The following is a 25,287-nucleotide window of genomic DNA, read 5'->3' as shown; positions in this document are numbered from 1 at the left end:
AACTTGAGCTCCTAAATCAGTGGTTCTCAAACTTTTGTATTGGTGACCCCTTTCACACAGCAAGCCTCTGTGTGCGACCCCCCTTATAAATTAAAAACACTTTTTAATATATTTAACACTATTATAAATGCTGGATGCAAAGTGGGATTTGGGGTGGAGGCTGACAGCTCACGATCCCTGATATAATAACCTTGTGACTCCTTGAGGGGTCCCAACTCCCAGTTTGAGAACCCCTGTCCTAAATCATTTATGTCCTTTTGAAAAATTCCCTCTAAGTTTCTTAAATGTCAGGAGACTAAATGTTATCCAGGAGACTCCTTCTTCCACCAAATCCTTTTTATTCATTCTTATGACCAAGAATGGGGTGCTGCAAATGACCAAATTCATTTGCCTAAAACCGGAACAGATCCCAGAGCCAAATTCAGAAACACAAACGCAGATAGAAATCAAGTCTTGATATTCTATTCTATCAGAAAAAAGAACAGGAGTACTCGGGGCACCTTATTCTATCAGAGGTTCCCCAATAGTGGATGAATGTTTGGGGGGGTAAGGCAAGGCCCAGGCCAGCCCCCATGGGGGGTGGGGGGAGTGCCACCCAGTCCTGCTCTCCTCCCAGCTCTGGCTCCGCCCCCCAGCTGGGGCCCCAGCTCCTGGCCCTGGCCCTGCCCCCAGCCTCAGCCCCCGACCAGGGCTCGGCCACAGCTCCACACCTGGCCCCGTCCCCAGCCTCGGCCCCGGGCCAGGGTCCCCTTATCCCTGTCTGTGCTCCCCCCCACCCCCGAAGCCACAGCCCTGCTCCCAGCCCCAGCTCCGGAGGGGGCATGAACAGAGGTAAGGGGGGGGGCACGACCCTGAAAAGTTTGGGGACCACTGTATTAGATCTTATGTTGTATTTGGTTAATAAATCTACAGTCTAAGAGCTCTCCACAGCTCATACACGCTGCTTATATTTTTAACTATATTGCATCTTTCTATGTACAGCACTTTGAAGATATAAAGCAGTATGTAGTGTTAAGTATTATTGCTATTATATTCATATTTGCCCAGGATTTATTGCTGGAGTCCTTCCTGTTGTTCAGTACGAGTGGCTATATCATAACCATTAGAGTGCACTGTGACATTAGCACTAGATTTTCATTATGGTGATGCAAACTGTACATTACTTCCAACATTACACAGCTGTCACCATGTCCTCCACTATGTTTGATATTTGTTGTCACATATCTGATTTCTGTCAGAGGATGATGGTATATTGCCTGGAAGATGACAGCTCTAGCACACTCAATCAGCTATTATAATATATCTTACTTTAGACTTACCCAGGCCTTGTCTTACTCACCATGGGCTCATCTATAGTCACCCTGAAACTGAGATAACCTCCCGCATGCTTAAACAAGGCTCCTGCTAGCCAGGTGTTAACAAGGATTATCTTGGTATAGCTGGGGCCCCTAACTCCGTTATACATTTTACAAAACGGTGCTGCAGAACGGTTCAACGTGCTGCTGCCTACACACAGTTTTAGTCCCAGCAGTGCCCTCTATTGGGTAGCTACCCATCCAATTACTGTTATCCTTATTCTCTACTTCTCTATTCTAAACATTTGCAATATAAGGGCAAACTTTTGCCCTCGCTCCTCTGAGGGCTTGGGATGGTAGCAGCCGAGTGTGTAGAGTGAACTATTCTGCCTTTGCAGGGTATGATGGCTCCTGAGGAGCTTGGAGGCAGCACAGTCAGCAGTTCGCTTCACTTCTGCTTCGGAAAGGCTTAACACGTAAATCTCCCAGACAGTGCCAGTTGCCGGAGAGCAATTTGTGTACACAGCCCCAGGGCCTAGTCGTGCCCCCACTCTGCCCAGAAATCGCCCTTAGCAACCACCTTTCTGAGGCTTGCATGCATAACCGCCTGAGGTGTACAGATCATATTGCTAGCTGGCCCGCACCCTCTTTCCCATACACAGCCCCACTGCAGATCTTAAATGGTGCAGAGGGCCTTCCTGTGGGGCTTCTAAACTCCAGGCTTAATTTCACTCTAAGTGAGAAACTTTTCACAGTGTCGTTGGTCATATGACACAATCAGGAAGAAGCATGTGGCGTTTGAGCTCAGGAGTCTGTGACAGTCTCTGTGAGCTGGCACAGAGACAGAATTTTGCACAGCATGACATTTTTAGTATCGCACATGACTCAGCAGTTTTCCCAGTAACTTCCTTAATTGCAGGTGACTTGTCATCACTTATCCAAATATAATACAGGGCCAATTTCTGCTTGCTTTACTCATCCAATGGGCGTAAAACCAGCAGCATTTAGTAATTTGTGTCACTGCGCATCATGATATTTCACACTGGAAAGGGCTCTTAATTAAATATCATGAAATATACAAAACCAGAAAACGGTTGGTTGTGATGTGAATATCTTTTAACGACTGTGTTGGGATTTTGTGTCTACAGTCTGCATTTACGTCAACAAACAGGCAAACATGGGGCCGTACCTTGACAGGAAAAAAGTGCAACAGCTTCCAGATCACTTTGGCCCTGAAAGACCTTCCATGGTCCTACAGCAGGCAGTCCAGGCATGCATTGACTGCGCACATCAGCAAAAGACTGTCTTCTCACTTGTCAAGCAGGGCTATGGAGGCGAGATGGTGTCAGGTAAAACATTGAAAAAAGGCTTTGCAATAAATCTGAAAGTGCTATAAAATCATAACCTTTCTTTTAAATCTCAAGGTCATATCAGCGTTATTCAAATCATCAGCCCAGCCTCATTTCCTCCCACAGAAGTTAGGAGTAACTCTACTGAAGGCGATGGAATTGTACTGACTTGAGATTAGAATTAGGCCCCAGGTATACAGTATATTGGCGCAAGAGACAACGGTATCTGTTTTTGGAATGCTATGAAGTGATTACAGTTCTTGTAGAACTAGCTTGGAAGCTAGTTCTTGTTATTGACAGAACACATCGTGTGTTTGAAAATGTCATTTGTTTGGCCCAACAAAGCAGCCAGTAAAAATCAAATATCAAAAGCACTTCAATTTCCTGTCTCATTTTTAAATTAGTTTCCCTTTGTCTTCTCACTTTTTTTCCTGGTTCAAGAGTGTTTTTTTAATCAAACAGTGGGAAAAGAAGCAATACAGGGGAAACAAAAGGATTGGACTAACTCGGGCTGTGTATTAAATTTAATTGTACAGTGACACACAGCATTATCCATTTGCTTAAGCTATATGCATTATGGGTGGGTCAAATACTACTCCTAGGTAAAACACCCATTGACTTCATTGGTACAAGATTGCCCTCTGTCTATCCATGGGCCAGATCTGCTCTCAGCCACACCCACGGAACCCCAATGAAGGATAGAGACTAGAATTTGGGTCCATGTCTGGGGCAGCTGAGAGCAGAGATCACTGTGAACCGAAGGCTTAGCATGAATACTTTTTATATAGCAGGAGGTTTGGGTTGTTGCTTTGGAACAAGGGAATAAAATAAAAATAATAATTTTCAAATGAGCTCCTGAAGATAGAGAGCTGCAAGCAAGCAGCAAGGCTGAAATCACTCGGATCTAGTCCAACCTGCATTGCAAGGACCACCCCAGCTTTTCCCTACCATTGAGACTCTCCCTCTGCTTTGTGACCTACAGCTCTGTCCTGCTGGGCAGCACTTAATGATTCCTCCCTCCTCCTTTCGTTTCCCCTTTGGGCACTTTAACTCCAGCTACAGCTTTCTTGAGAGAACCCAGATACACTCAGCAAATTATTCTAACTCACTCTTGAAAACATGCAAATCAGCGGTGAGCAGTGCAGTGTAGTGTGAGGTTTCTACTGTTCATTTATTCTTCTCTCCTTGCGTGAGCATGATTCTCATTAACATTACTGGGGGAATCACCCTATGGGCCAGGACTGAACAATTCATTGGACTCAGGTCTTCTGATTAGAATCATACTCAAGTACCAAAGCTGAAAACCTTATTCAGATATTTTTTCTCTTCCTTCCCTCCCAGCAGCAACAGAAAAGGGACAGGAGTGACCATTAGGAACAAATGGCATCACAGCTGTTTCTACTCTTAAAAAATGATATTGGGTCAGAACTTCAGCTGATATAAAGTGACACAGCTTCATTGAAGTCCATGGAGCTATGCTGATTTACATCAGCAGAGGATCTGGCCCATCATCTCCCACTCCCAGTAAGAAGCGTCCGACAAACAGAGGAACACGAGTCCTTCCACCAGGAAGCAGAGTGGGAACCTTTGCCCTTTTCTTGGAGTCATCTCAGCAGATGAACTTCCTGGATCTAGGAGACTTGAAGCCCTTATCCAGGAAGTAGCTCCTTATTCGCTCACCACCCACTTGCCTCCTTCTGACAGGAAGTTGAGTGAGGCTTCCAACACAATTTCAGGCTGTAGACTTCACCTCCTTCCAGCCTAACTCCTTTACATAAATATTCTCTTCAAATGCTTCCCAATCCCAACGCACCCCCCACTTTCCACTACTTGAGCCACAAAGTTTGTCTTCAGATCTGATCTTTGTCAAAGTCCTGGCAGGACTAGCGTTTGAGGTTAATCCATTACAGAGGTCAGAGCCAGCTGCAAAATTTGGATCTGGATCTAGGGTTGACGGGTTGTGGTTCAGATCCCTCTCTATGGAAAATATTCTATGCAACCAAAACAAACATTGCCTGGAACCATTTTCATGCACCATTAAAAAGACCTCTCAGACTGTTTTGCTCCCGTGCATCGTTGAGTATACTGAATTGTCCTCACTTGCTTTTCAGTTTCTGCTTCATTTGATGGGAAGCAGCACCTCCTGAGCCTGCCAGTAGTGAACAGCATTGGCTATGTCCTGCGCTTTCTCAAGAAGCTCTGCCGCAGCCTACTGTGTGACAATCTCTTCAGTAATCAGCCTTTCCCACAGTACAGCAGCACCTCTGGAAACCCAACGCAGTATGAGAATGGAAGACTGGAGTCAGGTGGGTTTTGATTCAACTACTGTTAAAGATGTGATGAGGACCAATAAAAATGAGGCTTTTCAGTGCTCAGCCAGAAGATAGCTCTCATCGATTCCAAGGCCAGAAAGGACCATTGTGATAATCTAGTCTGACCTCCTGTATAACACAGGCTGTAGAACTCCCCCAAACTAATCCCTACAACAGATCTTTTATGAAAACATCCAATCTTGATTTAAAAATTGGTGGATTCTTCATCACTGGCACAGCCCTTGGTAAATTGCTCCACCCCCCACTAGTTACCCCCCACTCAGACCGGGAAAGAAAGCTATTCTGTATGTAGCTTGTGGCAATTTGTAAGCAATCCAACACATTGGGCCAGGTTCCTATTAGTTACCTACTATAACTCCAGGGTAATGCCATTACCTTAGCAGAACTATTCTGGATTTACATAGTGGTAAACTGAGATTAGAATCAGGCCCAACTTCTCTCACTTTTAGATTTACCTAGTGAGTATAAATCTAGATTGGATTTGTGATTCTTTAAAAGATTTGGTTAATGATTTACTGAGCACAGGCTATGTGCTCAGTGCTGTACAAACAGAAAAAGGAAGGTCTGTGCACCTTACAATCTAAAGAAGATATAGACCAAACAAACCATGCATTGAAAACCAAAACATCAAGCAATGCGCGTGCGTGCGCGCGCGCACACACACACACACACACAGTGCTTGATGATTTAATATTGCTAGGTCTTGCAGATGCTGTGCATTTTAAGGGAGGTGTTATGCTTCACAGCCTACAAAGAAAGAAATTAAATAAAAACATAGGATACTCTTGCCGGAAGGTTGCAATGTAACACTACTTTATTTCTTACAATTCAGAACAGACAAGAAGCCCAAAACAGAGAAATAAAACCCTAAAAAAAAAAAAAAAAAAAAAAAAAAGGCACAACTTGCTTTGAGCTGTCTCTTTTCAGACTGACTCTGATCACACCCACTATGCTACAGAGTCCCCTAGGCTGCAAGCATGAGGAACACCCCACCCCCTCTATCTTAGGCCTGGTCTACACATGGGAGTTACTTGTCTGCAATTGTGAGAAGAATGCCATAGTGTCCACAGTTATGATCCCCAAATCGCTCATTTGTCAGGAAGACCCTAACCCTGCCTTCTTTACACACCCTGCTAGTGGGAGTTTGCAGTGCACAATCCATGCAGGAGCAGACTTTTCTGGAAAACTGATGCAGCTGTCACCTCACTCTGAAGCCATATATTATGGGGGAAGAGAATTAGGAAACCAAACATTGAAAAGTTGTATTGTCCTGCTCAGAATAAGGCATTTCCAGCACCCCTAATGTACCTGTGAAGCCTGGACATTTGTCTATTTGTTGAAGGCCTGCTGCCTGGAGGCTTTGTGTGGAAAGTCTGTTTCTGATGGAAGGCTACAATTCATTAGATGTGGCTATTTTGTACTCTCTGCATCTCCTTTACAATGTCATTTCGGAGCAGCTGTTTCGGAAAACACTGGCTGCATTAGATATAGGGGTCGGTCACAGCTTTGCCACAAGGCCAGAGTAAGGAGCAGCATGCTGTTATGTTGCCTCAGGAGCAGCCAGGGAGGGGACCTGTGACTGCTCTCCCTCTGGATCCACTCACTGCTGGAGGGAGAGAGTAAACTGTGCAAGGTCTATACACAGTGCCATGTGCATTCACCAGCACAGCTACGCCCTCTCCATGCCATTCCCCCTCTCTCCCACCTGCATGGGGTGGGGAACATAGTGGCCCTACAGAGCTTGCTTCCCACTAGCGAAGTTCCTCTCATCCTTCCCAAAGCCAGCACTGCAAAGTCTCCTCTGATGTCCCATGTGAACCAGTATCTGTGGCCAAACTGAGCATAATTATGAGCACCAAATTCAGACCTGCTGTAAACTCGTTAGTCTCTAAGGTGCCACAAGGACTCCTTGTTGTTTTTGCTGATACTGACTAACACAGCTACCCCTCTAAAACATCAGACATAGTGTGTTCAGGAAACAAGTGCAAGTAGTAAGGGAATGTAAATGCATTGAGGCGGTGGGTGTATCAAATGAGTGTCATTTAGGCCTGGTCTACACTACGCATTTAAACTGGTTTTAGGAGCATTAAACCGATTTAACACCACACCCGTCCACATTAAGAGGCCCTTTATATCGATATAAAGGGCTCTTTAAACCGGTTTCTGTACTCCTCCCTAACGAGAGGAGTAGCGCTAATATCAGTATTACCATATCGGATTAGGGTTAGTGTGGCCGCAAATCAACAGTATTGGCCTCTGGGTGGTATCCCACAGTGCACCACTGACCACTCTGGACAGCAATCTGAACTGGGATGCAGTGGCCAGGTAGACAGGAAAAGCCCCACGAACTTTTGAATATCATTTCCTGTTTGCCCAGCGTGGAGCTCCAATCAGCACGGGTGGCGATGCAGTCCGAAAGCAAAATCCAAAAAGAGCTCCAGCATGGACTGTACGGATGTGATCGCTGTATGGGGCAGGCAAATCTCTTCTATCAGAGCTCCATTACAGAAGACGAAATTCCAAAGCATTTTTAAAAAATCTCCAGACAGAGGCCACAGCAGAGACTCAGCACACTGCTGCGTGACAAACGTAACCGAAAGCCAAAGAATCAAATGGACGCTCATGGAGGGAGGGAGGGAGGAGGGACTGAGGACTCAAGCTATCCCACAGTTCCTGCAGTCTCCGAAAAGCATTTGCATTCTTGGCTGAGCTCCCAATGCCTGTAGTGTCAAACACATTGTCCACAGTGGTTCAGGGCATAGCTTGTCAATTTTACCCCCCTCACCCACCCCCAGAAGTAAAAGGGAAAAAAATCCTCTCTTGACTCTTTTAAATGTCACCCTATGTTTACTGAATGCTGCTGATAGACGTGATGCTGCAGCAGTCAACGGCAGCATCCTTGCCCCCCCTCCTTGGTGGCTGATGGTACAATATGGCTGATATCCATCAGCAGCAGCAGCCTTGTGGCAGATGGTGCAGTACAATAGGACTGGTATCCGTTCTCAGCAGCAGCAGCCCGTGAGTGCTCCTGGCTGGCCTCCGGTGAGGTCGGCTGAGGACGCCTGGGTAAAAAACTCCTCATCATTCCCAGTAGATAGCACAGAACGGCTGGTAACCATCTTCATCATAGCAACAGGGGGCTGAGCTCCATCAGCCCCCACCCTTCATGTGTAAAGAAAAGATTCTGTACTGCCTGGACTATCATAGCAGCGGGATGCTGGGCTCCTCTCCCCCACACTGCTTAATGTCCTGTCTGGACTATCATAGCAGCTGGAGGCTGCCTTCCTCTCATTTTATCTCAGTAACAAGTCACTGTTTCTTATTCCTGCATTCTTTATTACTTCATCACACAAATGGGGGGACACTGCAACGGTAGCCCAGGAAGGCTGGGGGAGGAGGGAATCAACAGGTGGGGTTGTTGCAGGGGCACCCCCTGTGAATGGCATGCAGCTCATCATTTCTGCGGGATCTGACACAGAGCAGCTGTGCTCTCTGATACACTGGTTCTCTAGTACACTTGCCCCATATTCTAGGCAGGACTGATTCTATTTTTAGATACCATAAAGGAGAAATTGACTCAGGGAGTCATTCCCATTTTTGTCTTTTGCACTCGTGGGCAATCTCAGCCAGGGGCATCTATGACAGCAGCAGATGGTACAGCACAGAAGGACTGATAACCATCATCTCATTGCCAATTTACAATGGCATGGTAGATGGTACAGAACAGCTGATAACCATCTCTGCTATCATGCAAAAGCAAACGAATGCTGCTGTGTAGTGCTGCTGAATTGCCTCTGTCAGCGGCATCTAGTACACATACGGTGACAGTGACAAAAGGCAAAACAGGCTCCGTGGTTGCCATGCTAATGGCGTCTGCCAGGGCAATCCAGGGAAAAAGGGTGCGAAATGATTATCTGCCGTTGCTTTCCCAAGGGAAGGAGTGACTGATGACATTTACCCAGAACCACCTGCGACAATGATTTTTGCCCCATCAGGCACTGGGATCTCAACCCAGAATTCCAAGGGGCGGGGGAGACTGCGGGAACTATGGGATAGCTACGGAATAGCTACCCACAGTGCAACGCTCCAGAAATCGATGCTAGCCTCGGACCGTGGACGCACACCACCGAATTAATGTGCTTAGTGTGACCGCGTGCACTCGATTTTATACAATCTGTTTTACTAAACCGGTTTCTGTAAAATCAGAATAATTCCGTAGTGTAGACGTACCCCCACACACCAAAGGGCATAGCAGGAAAAGCAACATACAGAGAAGTGTAGGCTACAATGATGAGAGCCGGGTAGGTGGGAAATCAGTGGGAACTGGAGGGCTCAGCTCCTCTGAACATGAGGCCGCTTTTAATCACAAGCCTGAATGTGGATTCAGGAACCAAAGGTTAGGCATCCAGTTTAGGATGTTTCTAAATGACTGACAAAACACCTGGGCCATAATCTGCCGTCACTGAAGGACTATTTGAAGTGCCATTTTTCACCCTGAACTTGTGTTGGCCTTAGTGCTCAATTGGCAGTCAATGAGGAGTGTCACTTCAGAATCTGGCTGCACAGTCTGACTGCAGAGTAGATCATGAGGCTGTTCTGAGTGAATAGCCCCAAGAGGGGAAAGAATTTCTTTTTTCATAAGGTTAACAGAAATAAAATGAGACAGAACTTACACTTATGATTAAATTGAGTGTCAATTACAGGCTGATTCTACTGTACCTCACCTTGTGCAAATGTCATAACATGTCAAAAGGCAGCATAGAAAATCCCCTGGAAGCCACAATTCCAAACCTCAGTTTGTTCAAAAGTATTTTCCTAACACGACTATCGACATCAGTGAATTTTGCAGTGAGAATGCCATAGTGATCTCATATCACACCTCCTGTCATGATCTATTAGACCATTGGGGGCAGTCATTGCTCTGTCATCTACATGATTTTTCCTTTCCTTTTTAAAGTGCAGTTAATGCTTATGAAAGATGCCAGGTGAACAGAGCTGGGAAGCGAACGCTTATCGTTAACTACCGAACAGGCGGGGCAGCAGCAGTGTGAGGTTCCCCACAAGGACCCATCCAAATCACTTCTTCTGGCTTGGAGGCACCAACTCAAGGGGAGAGAATCTCATGTCCATGCAGTCCTTAGCCTCTCTGCTTAGGCCATCACTAAGGGAGTCTGACTGTGATGCTGGTTTTTGTAATGTGGAGATCTGTCTACTAGGAACTGGACTGAGTCAGCTCTCTCATTTCACGAGGAAGAGACACCAGGTGGTAACAAGTCTCTGTCACTAACAACCTGGTTTGGATGGGAACAAGTGAACTAGAGGTGAAAGGTTCTATAACCAATGACTATTCCACTACCTTCATTTTTCATCTGAAGTCACATTAAGTCAGGTGCTTGCCACGCGACACGCGAATCTGACAGAGCATAGCGCTATTATACATCAACCTGGTGCTATTAGTTTGGAATGGCTAATATCAGCTTCACATCCATCACTTTCAGCCATTTAGGAGTGAGCAACTCATAAGAAACATCATCCGCTCCCCCCCTCCACATGACTACAGTATTTGCACTGCAGATGTGATGAGTGGCAACGTAGCTTTGAATCCAGCATTATAAGAATGATTGATTATAACGTAGTTTTTTTTCTTTAATATTTTTTTCTTGGGCATTCAGGATAATTTTTTGTGTTTTAGCCAGTCAGCACCAGGGCAGGGTTTGTTTATTTAGTGTGGCCATGGTTTCTGCCAGTGCCGGTGCTAGCCCACTGGGGGCCCTAAGCAGGAATATTTCACACACACACACACGCAACACATACTAATAATTAATGGGGGGCGGGTCTTGAGCTGCACGTGGCCCTAAGCAATTGCTTCATCTGCTTATGCCTAGCACTGGCTCTGTTCTGACTGAAGAACTGTGATCCAAATTCTGTCATCCTTACTCACTTTGAATAGCAGCTTACTGTGCTACCGGTCCCATTCATTTCCTGGTACTACTCAGCCTGAATGCGGGTGGCAGACTCTATTCCAGCCATGCTACTCCCTTTGCAAATGCTGTTGTTGTAGCTCAGGCTCTGTTCTGTGTGGGGTAAGTGGACAATGATGAGCCACTGAAGAGATTATTTTGTCACTTCATAGCATGAGGAATCCATATAGTGCCAAAATGTTATGTCATTGCTATAAGTGAAAAGATTACTTTCCTATGGAACAGCAGTGCAGCCCAATCCCATTCAGCCATACGCTCCAGGAGACACCATGAAACAGGATTTTGGTGAAACTGGGGAATCAATGCATAATACACGTCGATGGTCTTGTGCTTCTGTTAAGTCGGCATTTTGATTGAATGAGGTGGCACATACTGTACTAAATACCTCAGTGTATATATCCTTGCTACAGTCAGTTATTATTGGTTTTGGAAACTCCTTTACAAGATTATTGTCCAGGCTCATAAAATACATTGAAGCATTTAATGAGAAATTGACTTTAGCCACATAAAGCCTATGAAGTGTAGGAGGGACGTTGGGGATGGTGAAGACTACCCTGTCAACCCTTAGTCAGCAAAGGGAGCTGAAATGCAGCTGCTACTCCAGTCTATGAACTGGATAAGTGACCCCAGCCCCTTCATGCCACACCTACAAAGAGCCAATTGACCAACTACTACTCCCACTTATAGCAGTGTGAATCCTCAATCACTCCATTGCCATCAGTAGAACAACTCCAAATTTACACTGGTGTAAGTAGGAGCAGAGCTTGGCCTGCTGTACTTGTGTGTCTTATGAACCTTCCTCTAGCCAGTTACTAACCCCTCCTTCTGCATCTTTGCAGCAGAGTCAGTACAGAGACCTCCTCTATTATGTGCAATGCAGAGGCCAATCCCTCCCCCCACACCCCGTAGCTACTTCTGATGTAGCTCCCCCTGCACTCGTCATGATAATACCTTGTCCTTAGTGCAGAGGGATTGTGCAAGGCCCTGTACACCTGGGTGAATTTCACATCGAAGGTGAAATTCCCATAATAAAACGCCATAGGACATCATGCAAAGCTGCAATGTTTTTCATGGTTTCCGTCCGGTTTGGAATCTAGATGGTCTTTCTTTTAAAACTGCGTGTGCCTTTTAGCCTCTGTGCGCCGATGAATGTAACCCATATGGTGACTTCAGGGCAGTTATTCTTGAGTTACATCAGCAGGAGAGAGAGGAGAATCTGCTATTGCGTCTAGTCATTAATCCACTGACATCATGCAGTAGTCACCTTTCAACCCTGCCTATTCGCTCATGCCCACAGTCAGCTGCCAAATGCTAATGGCTACATAAAGGCCTGGTGGGAATTGTTGATATATTTATTTAAGCATATATCATGTACAACGTTTTAAATGTCTGAGAACCCAGAACCATGAGGTCCTATTCATAGCTAGCCCCTGTGCCTATTCTTACCGTTGCTACCCTCATCTTCTTCATAACCCATACTATTTGTTACAATCATTTGTTGCCTCGTGAATTAGACTGTGAGACATTGGGGCAGAGATCATGTCTTCCTGTGTGAACAGGGCCTAGCACAATGGGGCACTGCTCCTTCTTGGGGCACTATCACAGCCATAGTGTGAGCAGTCAGACCGAGTGTGTGGAGCTGGAGCCAGGGGACCAGAACCAGAGCTGAGGGTCAGAACCAGAACCCAGGAACCAGTGCCGGAGCTGGAGCCAAAGGCCAGGAACCAGAAACAAGGCAAAGGAGCAGGGTCTGTCACAGCAGCTGGCTGGGTTGCACAGACAACTTCCTGGTGTCCCCGCCAGGTTTAAGTAGTACACCTGGACCAATCAAGGACTCCAGGAGCACTGCCAGTCAGATCCTTTATGGGTAGCCTGTCCTATAGTTCTTGGGCCCACAAAGCTCACAGCCTGTCGATCGCTGCACTGCCAGAGTTATCAATGGATGGCTTGGATGCACCAGTTGCCAAGGGACTATCAAACCCAGGTTCTAGCCCTCTCAAGCCTCACAGGTGCTACTGCAATACTACTAATAATATGTCCCACAGCCACATCACTCTGTGTTCTGATTCCATTAGGTTTCACATGGGAAGTGAGCATAGGCTTAGGTAAGTACTTGAATGGCTGATCTCCAAAGAACTCCCAGGCATACTGGAGGAAGTTGTGCTGGTGAAACAGAAGGGGTCAATATCCCCCTGCCTTGAGTCATTCCTGACCTGATGCCCCTTGCAATGTTAAGCCGCATTGGCTTTCTGGAGGTACCATCTTTTGGATGAAGTTCTGACCACATGTGGTCATTGATATTCTAAAGTCACCTTTGACAAAATCTGGAGCGTTAACCCTAGTAGCTACTTTCAAACCTGCCAGCTGTGTTTGGCTTCCTGAAATTCCCCCTCCAATTTCAACTGCATATTTAATTTGTTTACTCTTTTTGTCTTGTGTTGTACTGTGCTATCAAATGATTGCTGTGTTCTACCCCAGGGGTGGCTGCATTTAAATGAGGGGCAAGAGACAATTCCTCACTTCCCCCTATGGCCGCTGCTGATCCTTCTCCCCAAGGAAGGGATAGGAGGATCTGTGAACAGTGAATCTTACAGATTTAGAATCATAGGACTGGAAGGGATCTTGAGAGGAAATCTAGTCCAGTCCCCTGCCTCATGGCAGGACTAAATATTATCTAGACCATTCCTGAAAGATGTTTGTCCAACCTGCTCTTAAAAATCTCCAATGATGGAGATTCCACAACCTCCCCAGGCAATTTATTCCAGTGCTTCACCACCCTGACAATTTTTCCTAATGTCCAACCTAAACCTCTCTTGCTTTAAGCCCATTGCTTCTTGTCCTATCCTCAGAGGTTAAGAAAAGCATTTTTCTCCTTCCTCCTTGTAACAACCTTTTACGTATTTGAAAACTGTTGTCATGTCTTCCCTCAGTCTTCTCTTTTCCAAACTAAACAAACCCAATTTTTCCAATCTTCCCTCACAGGTCATGTTTTCTTTAATTATTTTTGTCGCTCTTCTCTTGACTTTTTCCAGTTTGTCCACATCCTTCCTGAAATGTGGCACCCAGAACTGGACACAATACTCCAGTTGAGGCCTAATCAGTGCAGAGTAAAGTAGAAGAATTACTTCTCTTGTAGTGCTTACAACACTCCTGCTAATACATCCCAGAACAATGTTCACTTTTTTTGCAACAGTGTTACACTGTTGACTCATATATTTAGCTTGTGGTCAACTGTAACCCCCAGATCCCTTCCGCAGTACTCCTTCCTCGGCAGTCATTTCCCATTTTGTACATGTGCAACTGACTGTTCCTTCCTAAATGGAGTACTTTGCATTTGTTCTTACTGAATTTGCCCTTACCCTTTTCCGGTCCTGGCCATGCCAATGGTCTGGAAAAATACCTGTGGAGCAGAGATCTGTACTGTGCAAGGGATGTTTGCACCCTATATTGTGCTGCCTACATCAGGCACTAGCAAAACAATACCAGTTCACCTGCAAAAGGCCTCTCACTAGCTGCAAAGAAGGGGGGGCGGATTGCTCCTCTCTTTGTAAACACACTGTGAGCCTTGCACAGAACGTGGTATAGCAATCAAAGTAGTTGTGTGGTCCAGTGGAAAGGGCACTGGAGTGGGAGTCAGGAGACAGGATTCTATCCCTGGCTCTGCCTTTGGCCTGCTGGCTGATCGGAGGCAAGTTTCTTCATGTCTCTGGGCCTCTGTCCTCATCTGTCAAATGAGGATAATGATTCTCGCCTTCCTTTGAAAAGCCCTTTGAGCACTGTGGATGAAGAACACTGAATAAAAGCTAAGGAATATTCTTACTATCTAAATTATTATGGAAATCTTGTCCTCAAAGTGACACAGGAGATACTGAATAAACAGAGGCACAGAAATTTCAAACCCTCAAAGGCCATGAAAAACACAGTGTTTTCTCTTGCCAGTGTTGTGGCTTGTTAAATCTTGTCCTGTCATGCACTAGGAGCAGTGCTCGTGGTTTTAGCGTATGCTCAGAATAAATGGCTTTTATGGTTATCAATAGCTTCAGCTTGACTTCAGTGTTTAATTACCTGCAAAGGCCATTTATTGCCTCATATATTCCTCTACCATGAACATTATCCCTTAAATGCTAAATAAAATATTACGGTCACATTTAAAGGGGGAATGAAGGCATTGTGCGAGCCACCCACCCACAGCCAAACTAATATAAAACATCTGCCTAATCTTAAAGTTGTTTTTTCTTTGGGGGGGGGGGTCAGGGAGGCTTGGATTGACCACAGTGCTTGAATTGGGGTAGAGGGGGAAAGTATTTGTATTCTCAGGCTCTTTTCTTTCTTTTCACAACCAGCAGCTCTGAAAAGAGGGAGTATGACATTACCCACCCCGCACAACCTCCCTCCCCTTTCAAGAACTGATTGACTGTATTTCAGTGAGGGGGTGTTATGTTACAATGATAAGTCATTTATAGCCCTTCATTTAGATGGAACAGAAATTGACCTTTATGCACAGTCTTGCTTTCTGGACATAACATTTAAGGTGATGACTTGGTGAAGGAGCAGCGAGAGCTGCAAATTTTGAGTAATTTGTTACTTGTGAACTTGTCTCTCAAAAATGCCAAGGAGGGAGAGGAATTCTTCAGGGTGGTACCTGGGGATATAAGTAGGAAAAATAGGTGAAGTTAAGTAACAGAAAATTAAAATACAGAATGAAGAGAAGTTTCCCTATAGAGTAATCTGTTAGGTTATTGATAGTCTCCCATTGCAGGCAGTAGAAGTCCCATTGTCTGCGACCTTTAAAACTAAACTGGACAAAACACTAGTAAAGGTATAACGGGGAATAAATCCATCTTTGGCAGGGAGAGGGAGAGGGTGATCCAGTAGGTTAAATTCACCCAGTGTAGGTCCACTGACAACTATGTAGTTCCACCAAGGAGGAACTTGACCCAGAAGATATTTTTGATCTCTAACATCTATGAGAGTATGTTTGCTAACTCAGTGATGGATTGAGGAGGCTTCTGAAAATTCTGCTATGATGTTATCAGTATTCAGACATGAATAAATGGCTTCTCTTACTTAACTCAGGAATGACCAACACTTTCAGCTATGTTTGAAATTGAAACTCATGTGCATGCCCAATAATGGAGTTGCTCCCACTTCCTCGGAACTCTGTGTCAAATGATGTGAACAAACCTCCTTCCAGCAGTCAGCCCGATAAGAAACATTTCTCATTCTCCTCTGGATTACTGCATCCATGCTCACACTGCAAACAAACCATCCCCTCTGAATAAGACCCATCACATGCTGAAGGCTGGAGCCTTGTTGATCTCTCTTCTTCTAGCGAGTGCCACTAAAAACAACTGAAAGGGAACATGAGTGACTTGCATTATTGAACAAACAGTACTTTCAGAGCAATGGCTTGCAGTCACCTGGTTCCAATGCAAGATGATTTACAGCAGAATCAAAATGTTACTGATGCTGAGATCAGGGCAAAGGAGCCAAATACAGAATGGGCCTTTCCAAAGGAATCTAGATAAATCTGTTTTTGATAACACATAATTCAAAGTGGGTCAACAAAGAATTTGGATGAAATGATTAGAGTAAGTGCCCAGAGTGTGATGGATGAGATAGCAGCCACTATGAACAAAAATATACATGAGACAAGCATTTTAATTCATGTCTTACATGTCCAGATGTGCAGAATGAGTGTAAAATATATCTAGAGTCCTAGTAAGATGTAGAATTTCATGCTTATGGTTATATTTGTTTCAACTTGTTAGGATTTTTAAGATTTTCTTGGAATTTTTTTTTCATTCTTTTGAAGCAGTTTGAATGTAAAATATCAGTAAGTGCTTTATTTTCAAATGAGTTAAATGAAAGTTAAATATGAATCTCCCATTCCTAAAACAATGTGTAAAGTATTTCATGTTGGTTAACAATGTGATTCAAAATGCCCATATTGCAAGAAGTCAGACCAACGGATGTGCTTAAAAATCCCACAGACAGCAGTTCACCATTATCAAAAATATCACTTATCCAAATGACATTTACATTAGTCAGTAACTTATAAAATTCATCATGGCCAACAGGGGAAGAAGGGCCTCAAACTTTTACCTCATGCCAGTTTGTGCCATGCTATATAGAGTTATTCATGTGTTGTGTGATCATACACTTAGTGATACTATAGAGAAAGGCTATGAAATTTAATTTTCCATTGTTCATGTACAGGAAGCCCATGTATGCACACACATGTGTAACACCGATAGACCCCAGTTGGAAGGAGGGATCAAACCTGGGGCTTGTGGAGCTTAGTGTATGAGCCTCTACTGCGTGAGCTAAAAGCCCTATGGCTGTTAACTAAGGCTGTAGAGCAGACTCATTAATCTCTCTCTCTCTCTCTCTCTCTCTAAATGGTCTTGGTGCCATTAGATGGGCCAGAACATCACACCCAGGAGGTGTGTGCGTTACACGTGCAGTATGTGAATTTGATGCTAATGAAAGGAAAAGACTAATAGAACTGACTAGAGTGAAGTACAGTGCAGAATGGCGCTGTGCAAACTCCTCCTCACAGCTATACCTATGCAACTCGGCACTCAGGTGAAACACTTCTGCTATTCTAGTTTTGAACCTTTTCTGATCAGAGACTAGTCAGGTGCACTGAATGATGTGGTTTGGTGACAAGGACCAAAAACATGGGGGCATTCAATGGAATTGAAAGGTAGCAGATGTAAGCAGAGTCAGAATGAGCTCTACCCTGACATCTGGAGGTGAGCTATGGAAAAGGACTCCGGGGCTGATCTCGTTTGCCTGGGCACACCCACCCTACCTAGCACGATGGGACTACTTGCCCAAATGGTCACTTTGGCTGCTGTGGGATCCCCAGTCTCTTTGTTATTGGGGCAGGAGTAATGAAGTGTTGTTATCCTGGTTATGTGAATCAAGGACAGTAAAACCGTACTTGGCATTTTATGATGGAGGGATTCACCCTCTAGTAAGTAGCATTCGCTAGGCAAGGGACATGGGTTCCAAAGCCTAGTGAATTGAGTGAGTTTGTCTGTCTGTGTCTGAGGGAGGGAGTGGGTCCTTCTGAGGGTCCTAAAGACCACTTTGACCCCTATTCTCTCCACTGTGTAATAACAGAGCTAATTTTGCTTCCATTAGGAGTCTTGTTACATGCTGCAGAGCTGAAATCACTGATACCTAGGTCTAAGCATTAGACCTACTTTGGACTAGTGGTTCTGAGTACACCAGCACTGGGCTCCCCAACTAGCAGCTGAAATCACTAAAGAGCTGAAGTTACTAAAAGCTGAAATGAGTGAGAGCTATGTTAAGTAGGGAGGGGAGCTGAAGACATATTGGTGGTGAGCAGCTAGTGGAGAGGAGTGGCCAGCAGGGTGGCTAGCGGAGAGGAGCAGCTAGCAGGGTGGCTAGCGGAGAGGAGCGGCCATCAGAATGGCTGGCAGTGAAGACTGCAGCGAACCCCACAGAGAGGCATGGCAATTGGCTGTCGACCCGAGCAGTGGATCATGTAAGGTGCCCCCATACCTCCCCCCTCTTCCACCCAGGCTGGGAGGTGAACGCTGCAGATGATCTTCTGAACTCTGGGGGTTGCACTGACCAAGGACAGAAACTGTGGAAGGGGTGACTTTTGGATTGCTGGACTTAAGAACCACCCTGGGGCTGCACTGACTGAGGACAGAAACTGTGGGTGGGGTGACTGTTGGGTCGCTGGACTTAAGACCCTGAAAAGGACACTGCCAAACTTATCTGGGAGTGGGTCTTTTGTGTTATGAATCCTGTTTGTGGTGTTTCCCCAACATAATGCCACATTGTTTCCCTCCTTTATTAAAAGGCTTTTGCTACACTCAGACTCTGTGCTTGCAAGAGGGGAAGTATTGCCTCTTAGAGGCGCCCAGAGAGGTGGTACATAATTGTCCCAGGTCACTGGGTGGGGGCTTGAGCTGGTTTTGCATTGTGTTATTGAAAAGGAACCCCTAGATACTGAACCCGGCCCTTGTTGCTGCCAACTCTGAAGGGCAGAAGGGTTACACAAATATAATACTGGAAAGAGGAAATACTTTTTCACTCATCATGTTATTAGACTGCAGAACTCATTGCCACAGGACACTGTTGAGGCCAAGATTTAAAAAAAAAAGGAATTGGGCATTTATCTGGAGGAAGACTATCAAGAGTTATAATAGTGAATGCTTTAAAAAAAGGTTTGCGTATAAAATAAAACTTATGATTCAGGATTTAAACCAATGTTTAACTATTAGGATGAGACCTTCATAGGGGTAAGATTATCCCACATCTTCCTACTGTGGGGTTCTTAAACCTCAGAAGCATCTAGTGCTGGCCACTATTGAAGACAGGTTACTAGACTAGATGGCCCTTAGGGCTGATCATTTGGCAGCTCTATGATCCTAAGAGCTCATTTCCATTAAGGCAGAATTTGAACTTGCATCTCTACAGGTGAAAAGTGGAGGAATTACCCAAAAAATGTATAAATTTGAAAGGTCATTTTTATTGCTCAGGTTCCCAAAAGGAATGTTTATGCAAAATTCTTCATGACTGACATGTTTACAGTTTTTCCTCCCCCCACTGTTTCTCCCTCTTTTTTTTATCTCCTTCCCCTGCTTTTTTCAATTCTTTTCTGTTTCCATTTGCCTCTTACAAAAGACAGGGGGGAAGGAGAAGGAAAACCAAAAAAGAAAACACTGCTACATTTCCATTTACCAGTTACAGCAAAAAAACAACACCGACTATTTTTTTAAAAAGCTGTAGTGTACGGTGAGTGCTTTAACCCACTCTGCTACCCAAACTCTGTGTAGTATACATTCATTCGTAGCAATTATTTTATAGCACCCAAAAGTTTGCTACGTGCTTATATGGATGTCATAGAAACACAGATCCTGCCTCAGTTAGACTAAACCCAGGAGAAATCACTCTTTAGCAGTTCATCTCTACAGCAGTGCCATGATTTCAAGGTTCATAATAAATATAGGCACAAATGGATGGGGTTTAATTATATTTCCCTGGTCCTGCCTATGGTTTGATTGTTTTAAAATGAGTCTGATCACATATTCCTGTTGATGATGCAACAACTGCCATCCCATCCTTAGAAAAATTCAGATGTGGCTGCGATGAAATGCTGTCATCATGTGCCACATTCTTGCTGCTCACTGGCTGTTTGTGGTTGCCTCAGTGATGCTTTGACTCCTTAGGGAAGCATCTCTGTGTCACTCTCTTCTCTTAGTAGTGAGTTGCTTAGCTCCGCTGCCATAAAGCAGATGTGGCTCCTTTAAAGGTTTTATTGCCTGACTAAGCTAAGACAGCCAGGGCATGGTGTGGAAAAGGTACTGTAAAGTTAAATTGCTTCTTTTGATCTGGCTTGTGTTGGATTGTTGAGGGATATCGGAGTAACTTGTGAGCAGATGCTTTGTTTATAACCAGAGTCACAGATGGTGCTGCTGCCCGCAAGACTAGCACTTTATTGTAAAGAGCACCTCTACATATTGCTACCGGAGATAAGAGCATGACAGTTATTTCTTGACAAGCTGTGAATAGTGCACATATGTGCATGATACTATGGTGCTGAGACTATGGAAATGCCTCTGAGTGGGTGACATATTTTCATGGCGTTGTATATCTGGAGTGGGGCTTGAGCTCTTGAGCTAAAAGGAATGGGTGGTGTTGTCATCATAATGTAAATCAGATGCAGTAATTCGGAGCTGGAAAACCCCAATTCATTATCAGGCTCAGCTAGATGTATCAAATATTAAACTACTGTGGAGACAAGGTATAAAGAAGTATTTTGACCAGACAGAAATGTGTGAGACTGTGCTTGATAGACACAGAAAATGTTCTTTTCTGATCCTTGGAGTCCAGGTTAAAATGAAGGTTGGCAGCTCACAGCTAATGCATGCCTAGTTGGTAAATATCAGTTAAATCTTCCTCTGTCTCTTTTTTTCAACAGGTTAGATTAGAATGAAAGGATGGTATATAAAAGTGGACCGTACTGCACCTCTTTATTTGATCTTCCTGTACTCCCCTATTCTGTTTTTTCACATGTAAAGTTTGAGAGGCAGTGTCTTCATTCCTTGTTAATTGGAACTCATTAGATGAAAATGCAACATGTTTTCACAGTGATACCCTATGTTGTACAGAAAGCTTCCAGTTAGTTAATACAGATGTCACTATTTCCACATCCATTCCATCTCCCCAATGCCTGAGCACAATGTGGGAGTTCCCTGGGGAAACAGTACTTAAAGATCCAACATAGTGGATCTCCTCTCTCTTGCCAAGCCTTATAACTCCAATGTGAGAAGGAAATAGGCAGCGGCTATCATGGGAAAGCTGTAGAGATTAGGTTCCGTTTTGGTTAGGCAGCACCTCTTACAATTTCAATAAAAGAGAGAGAGAGGAGAGAGAGAATGCATTCCCAGCAATAAACAGAACATTTAGCTAGCTAGAGAATCTATCAACATTAAACACAGGAATGAGGAATTTTCTGGGTCAGATCTTGAGTCTCTTTAGTTTCCTTCTGAAAGTTAGTGAGGAAGCTCTGGCTCTGCAAACAGGATGGTAGACCAGTGTTTGTTCCAAGTTGTGTTGTTTCTCCTTTGGACTTTATTCATGAATACTAAGGACCAAATTCAGCCTTGGCATAAGCAGAGGCAACTCAGTTGACTTCATTGATGTTACACTCACTTAGGCTGAATTACATACAAAGTACTTTCCTAATGTATTGAAATATCAAATACCAGGCTTCCACCAGAGTAATATGTGACCTTGGCAATGGAACTGTAGCTGTGCACAGTAACCACAACCCCTGCTTGGATAGGAGGCCTGTAAGCAGCTAGCCTAGCCCCAGAAGTGGGTGATGCTGGCTGGGGAAGGGGTGTGGCCAGGAATCTGATTCAACAAATCCCCTGCCAAGTTAAAGCTGCTGTCCCCCAGCCAATCAAGCTGGGGAGGGTGTTGATGCGGACACCTCTTGCCATTCAACAGGGTGAATCCCTTTCTGATATAGGGGTTGAATTAAGCCCAGTGAGTAAAAAACACAAAGGAATGTAAGCTGCTTAGGGAGCCTTTGAAAGAGACTTTGAGACTCTGGTTGGCTCCTCTCAAAATGTCTGGGCAATGAGTAAAGCCTGGCAGATTAACCAGGGCTAGGAAAGGAGAGGACAGGACTGAGGAAGACATGATATCATGCAGCTTAAAATAGTGAGTTCACATCTGGTCAACCCATTATAAGAAAAAATATTGTAGCACTTTAAACGGTACAGGAAAGGGCCATAGGGTTGAGCCTACAACTAAATGATATGAGCAATGGGAGACAGGCTAAAAAGAGAGAGAGAGAAAAAAATCTATATTAGCTGGAAAAAATGTTAATGGGGAATTTAATGGGAGCAAATAAAATGACAAACCAGTATAGATGGTGGAACAAGAGGTTATGAAGAGACAGTAAAGAAAAGCAGTGTCAGAACAAAAGTTACAGAACCGTTTTCCACACGGAGATAAAAACAAACACCAGACCCTGACAGTTGTCCTGGGAAGCTACCAGTGTGTTGAAGAGGAAGTCTCTTGTTTAGGAAACTAGTATCTATGTCTCCAATTAACCTCTATGGGGATTTTCTCTAAGTATCCTCTGTCCTATGTGCACATCCGATATGGCATGAAACGTACCAGACTGAAGACCCTGGAGCTCTTTGACAGGCAAGAACTTATTGTGTAGCCTATAACACTGACAGGGGGGCTTCCTTTTGAGATGCTGTCTTGGGAATTTTTGGCAGACGTTCCTATATGGGGCGAGGCAATTTGTAGCTGAATAACTGGCATTGTGGCGACAGAGAGGCAGCTCGTGATATACTAGACAAAGTCATTACATCTAGTGCAGGGTAATTGTCAGATTTGCTTGCTGTGGTCTCCGTGCTGAAGGATGTGTTTTTGCGTAATGTCTGCAGCATATAATCCAGAGCTATGACAGTTGTGTTTTGTTGCCCTGATTTGCTTTCTGAGCTGTGCTATGGGGATGGGGATTCATTATTATTAATAATAGTTTTTAAAATGGTACCTGGCAATAAATATAGGTAGCATGTTAGAAATATAGGCCCTGATCCTGCAAATTGATCCATGCAGCTGGACCCCCTGACACTGCACAGAGCCCTGCTGATGTCAGTGGGGATCTGCCTGCGTGACACAGTTGTCTGCCTGAGTGGATCAGGACATTAGATTAAGACACTGTTGTGATGCATGTCATATAAATGTACACACAGGAAAGTAAACAGATCCCTTCCCCTTTATAGAAATTTATAATCTAAGGCCTCAATTCTGCCAATTTGACTCAAACTGAACTTTCTACATGTGAGTCATCCCAGTGTGGGGATATTCCTAGGAGTAAGGTTAAGCAGGATGTTTTTGTTTTATATGGAGATATCCAATCTCCTAGAACTGGAAAGGACATCAAATCAAATCCAGCCCCCTGCCTTCGCTAGCAGGACCAAGTACTGATTTTGCCCCAGATTCCTAAGTGGTCCCCTCAAGGATTGAACTCACAACCCTGGGTTTAGCAGGCTAATGCTCAAACCACAGAGCTATTTCTCCCCCATTAAGGAGCTGGGCCTTAAACACCCAGGACAAAGAAAGGCACAAGAGATCAGGAAAGGGAGGGTGTAGAGAGATTTAAGGGTGAGAAGAATAAAATAGGAATGCTTCCAGGAGAAAATGTGGTTTAAGGGGGATTTGCAGGAGGAGAGAAAGGACACTTGGCAGGAAAGAAGAGGGAGATTGTTCCAGGCATAGGAAGGCAGCATTAAAGACAGCACAAAGTCAAGATGAGGGAAAGAGATGAAGGAAGCAGTAAGAAGAGGTGATAAAGGGGAACTTAGGGAGAGAGAGGGGGGAGGAGGAAATAAGGCTGGGGATTTATATATATACATATATAGATAGAGAGGGTTATGGAGGACTTTGAGTTTTAGGACAAACCGATGTAAGAGAGAAAAGCAGTGGAAGGATTTAAGGAGGGAGGTGATGTAGGTGGAACAGTAGGAGAAGACGATGACTTAAGGGGGCTTTGAACAGTCTGCAATGGGCAGAAGCAGGCAGGCTGCAGGGGATAACGTTTGAGTAATAAGGAGATGGGGAGGAAAGTGCAGTTTTTGATGAAACTAAAAAAAGAAGTAGGAAACTGATCTGCCTGGAGGGAGAAGGGCTATCCATCCTGCATGTTCTCTGTTCATGCTTTCCCTGTTAAATGTGTAGTTTAATGAGGGGGTTACATTCCTAAATTTATTCTGTAAAATATATTATTTGCATTTGAGTAGTACCTAGATGCCCCACCTGAAATCAGGGCTCCCTTGTGCAAGTGCTGTACATATGCACATGCTAAGAGAGAGATAACTTACAAACTAAATAGGTAAGAGACGAAGGAAGTACTATTAGTATTATCCCCATTATACGGACAGGGAACTCCTATTTGCTAGCCAGGTGCATGGGGATAATAAAGATGAACCCATTCATTAGCTTCAATAACTCAGGGTTTGTCTCCACTGACAGTGTTGCAGTGGCGCTTAGAGAAGACGCTACCTATGCTGATGGTAGAGCTTCTCCTGTCGTAGGTCTCCACTTCCCCAAGGGGTGGTAGCTCTTCCCCACCCACTATCTCCCGAATGGGGAGTATCTGCACTCACTCCCCACCCCTCAAATTGGGGTGCACTCCAGACACGGCACTCTGTATTTCGTAACCTTGGAAAAGAGCGTTCCTCCATGCAATGGCCCTGATGGGCAAGCAGAGAGGAGGCATGACTGCTGTGACTTTAGACAAAGCCCAGTGCCGCAGGGGCTGTGAAAGAGTCAAGCAGATCACATTAGCTCGTCAGAGAGATGGAGGAATCTCCTTCCATAAAGGCCTGCTCTGTGGCTCCAGCAAAGATCGCTGTGTAGTCAGGAGAAAACAAGACAAATCTTTGCTCAGAATGCCTTTAACAATTCATCTGTTTACCAAAGTGTGCCTCCTGGAGCCTGCACTTATTTATTGTGAAACAAAATAGAGTTTGACAAGACCATGCAATGTTGAAGGATAATATTTTGACAGAGCAAACCCCCAGGGAGCTTATCCACCATAGTAGGTACATTGCATCTCATCTATAATACAATTAGGTTGTCCTCACAATTACCTTCTGTGTGTTAGAGACCATGTAATTCTTCCCTCATAATTCTAGGATGCACTTAGACAATTAAAAAATACAACAAACCAACCACTTAGGTACACAGATGGCAATATTGTGGCATCATCTTTTATCAAACCTGATTCCTACTCCGATGCTTTTCAAGGCCC

General features: G+C 44.5%; 1 protein-coding gene across 1 annotated transcript in view; it reads left to right on the top strand.

Annotated features, from left to right (window-relative positions):
* The window catches only part of SCML4 (Scm polycomb group protein like 4), a 67,462-nt gene that overhangs the window by 22,018 nt on the left and 20,157 nt on the right, over positions 1-25,287 (top strand). Inside the window, exons 4-5 of the mRNA XM_045010380.1 lie at positions 2,444-2,644; positions 4,756-4,950. Coding sequence (XP_044866315.1) covers positions 2,444-2,644; positions 4,756-4,950 — 396 coding nt within the window. The remainder of the gene's footprint in view (positions 1-2,443; positions 2,645-4,755; positions 4,951-25,287) is intronic.

This window comes from Mauremys mutica, chromosome 3, assembly GCF_020497125.1.
Source record: "Mauremys mutica isolate MM-2020 ecotype Southern chromosome 3, ASM2049712v1, whole genome shotgun sequence".
Taxonomy (NCBI): domain Eukaryota; kingdom Metazoa; phylum Chordata; order Testudines; family Geoemydidae; genus Mauremys; species Mauremys mutica.
The sequence above is the reverse complement of the archived record's forward strand: the minus strand, read 5'-3'. Positions and strand labels throughout refer to the sequence as shown.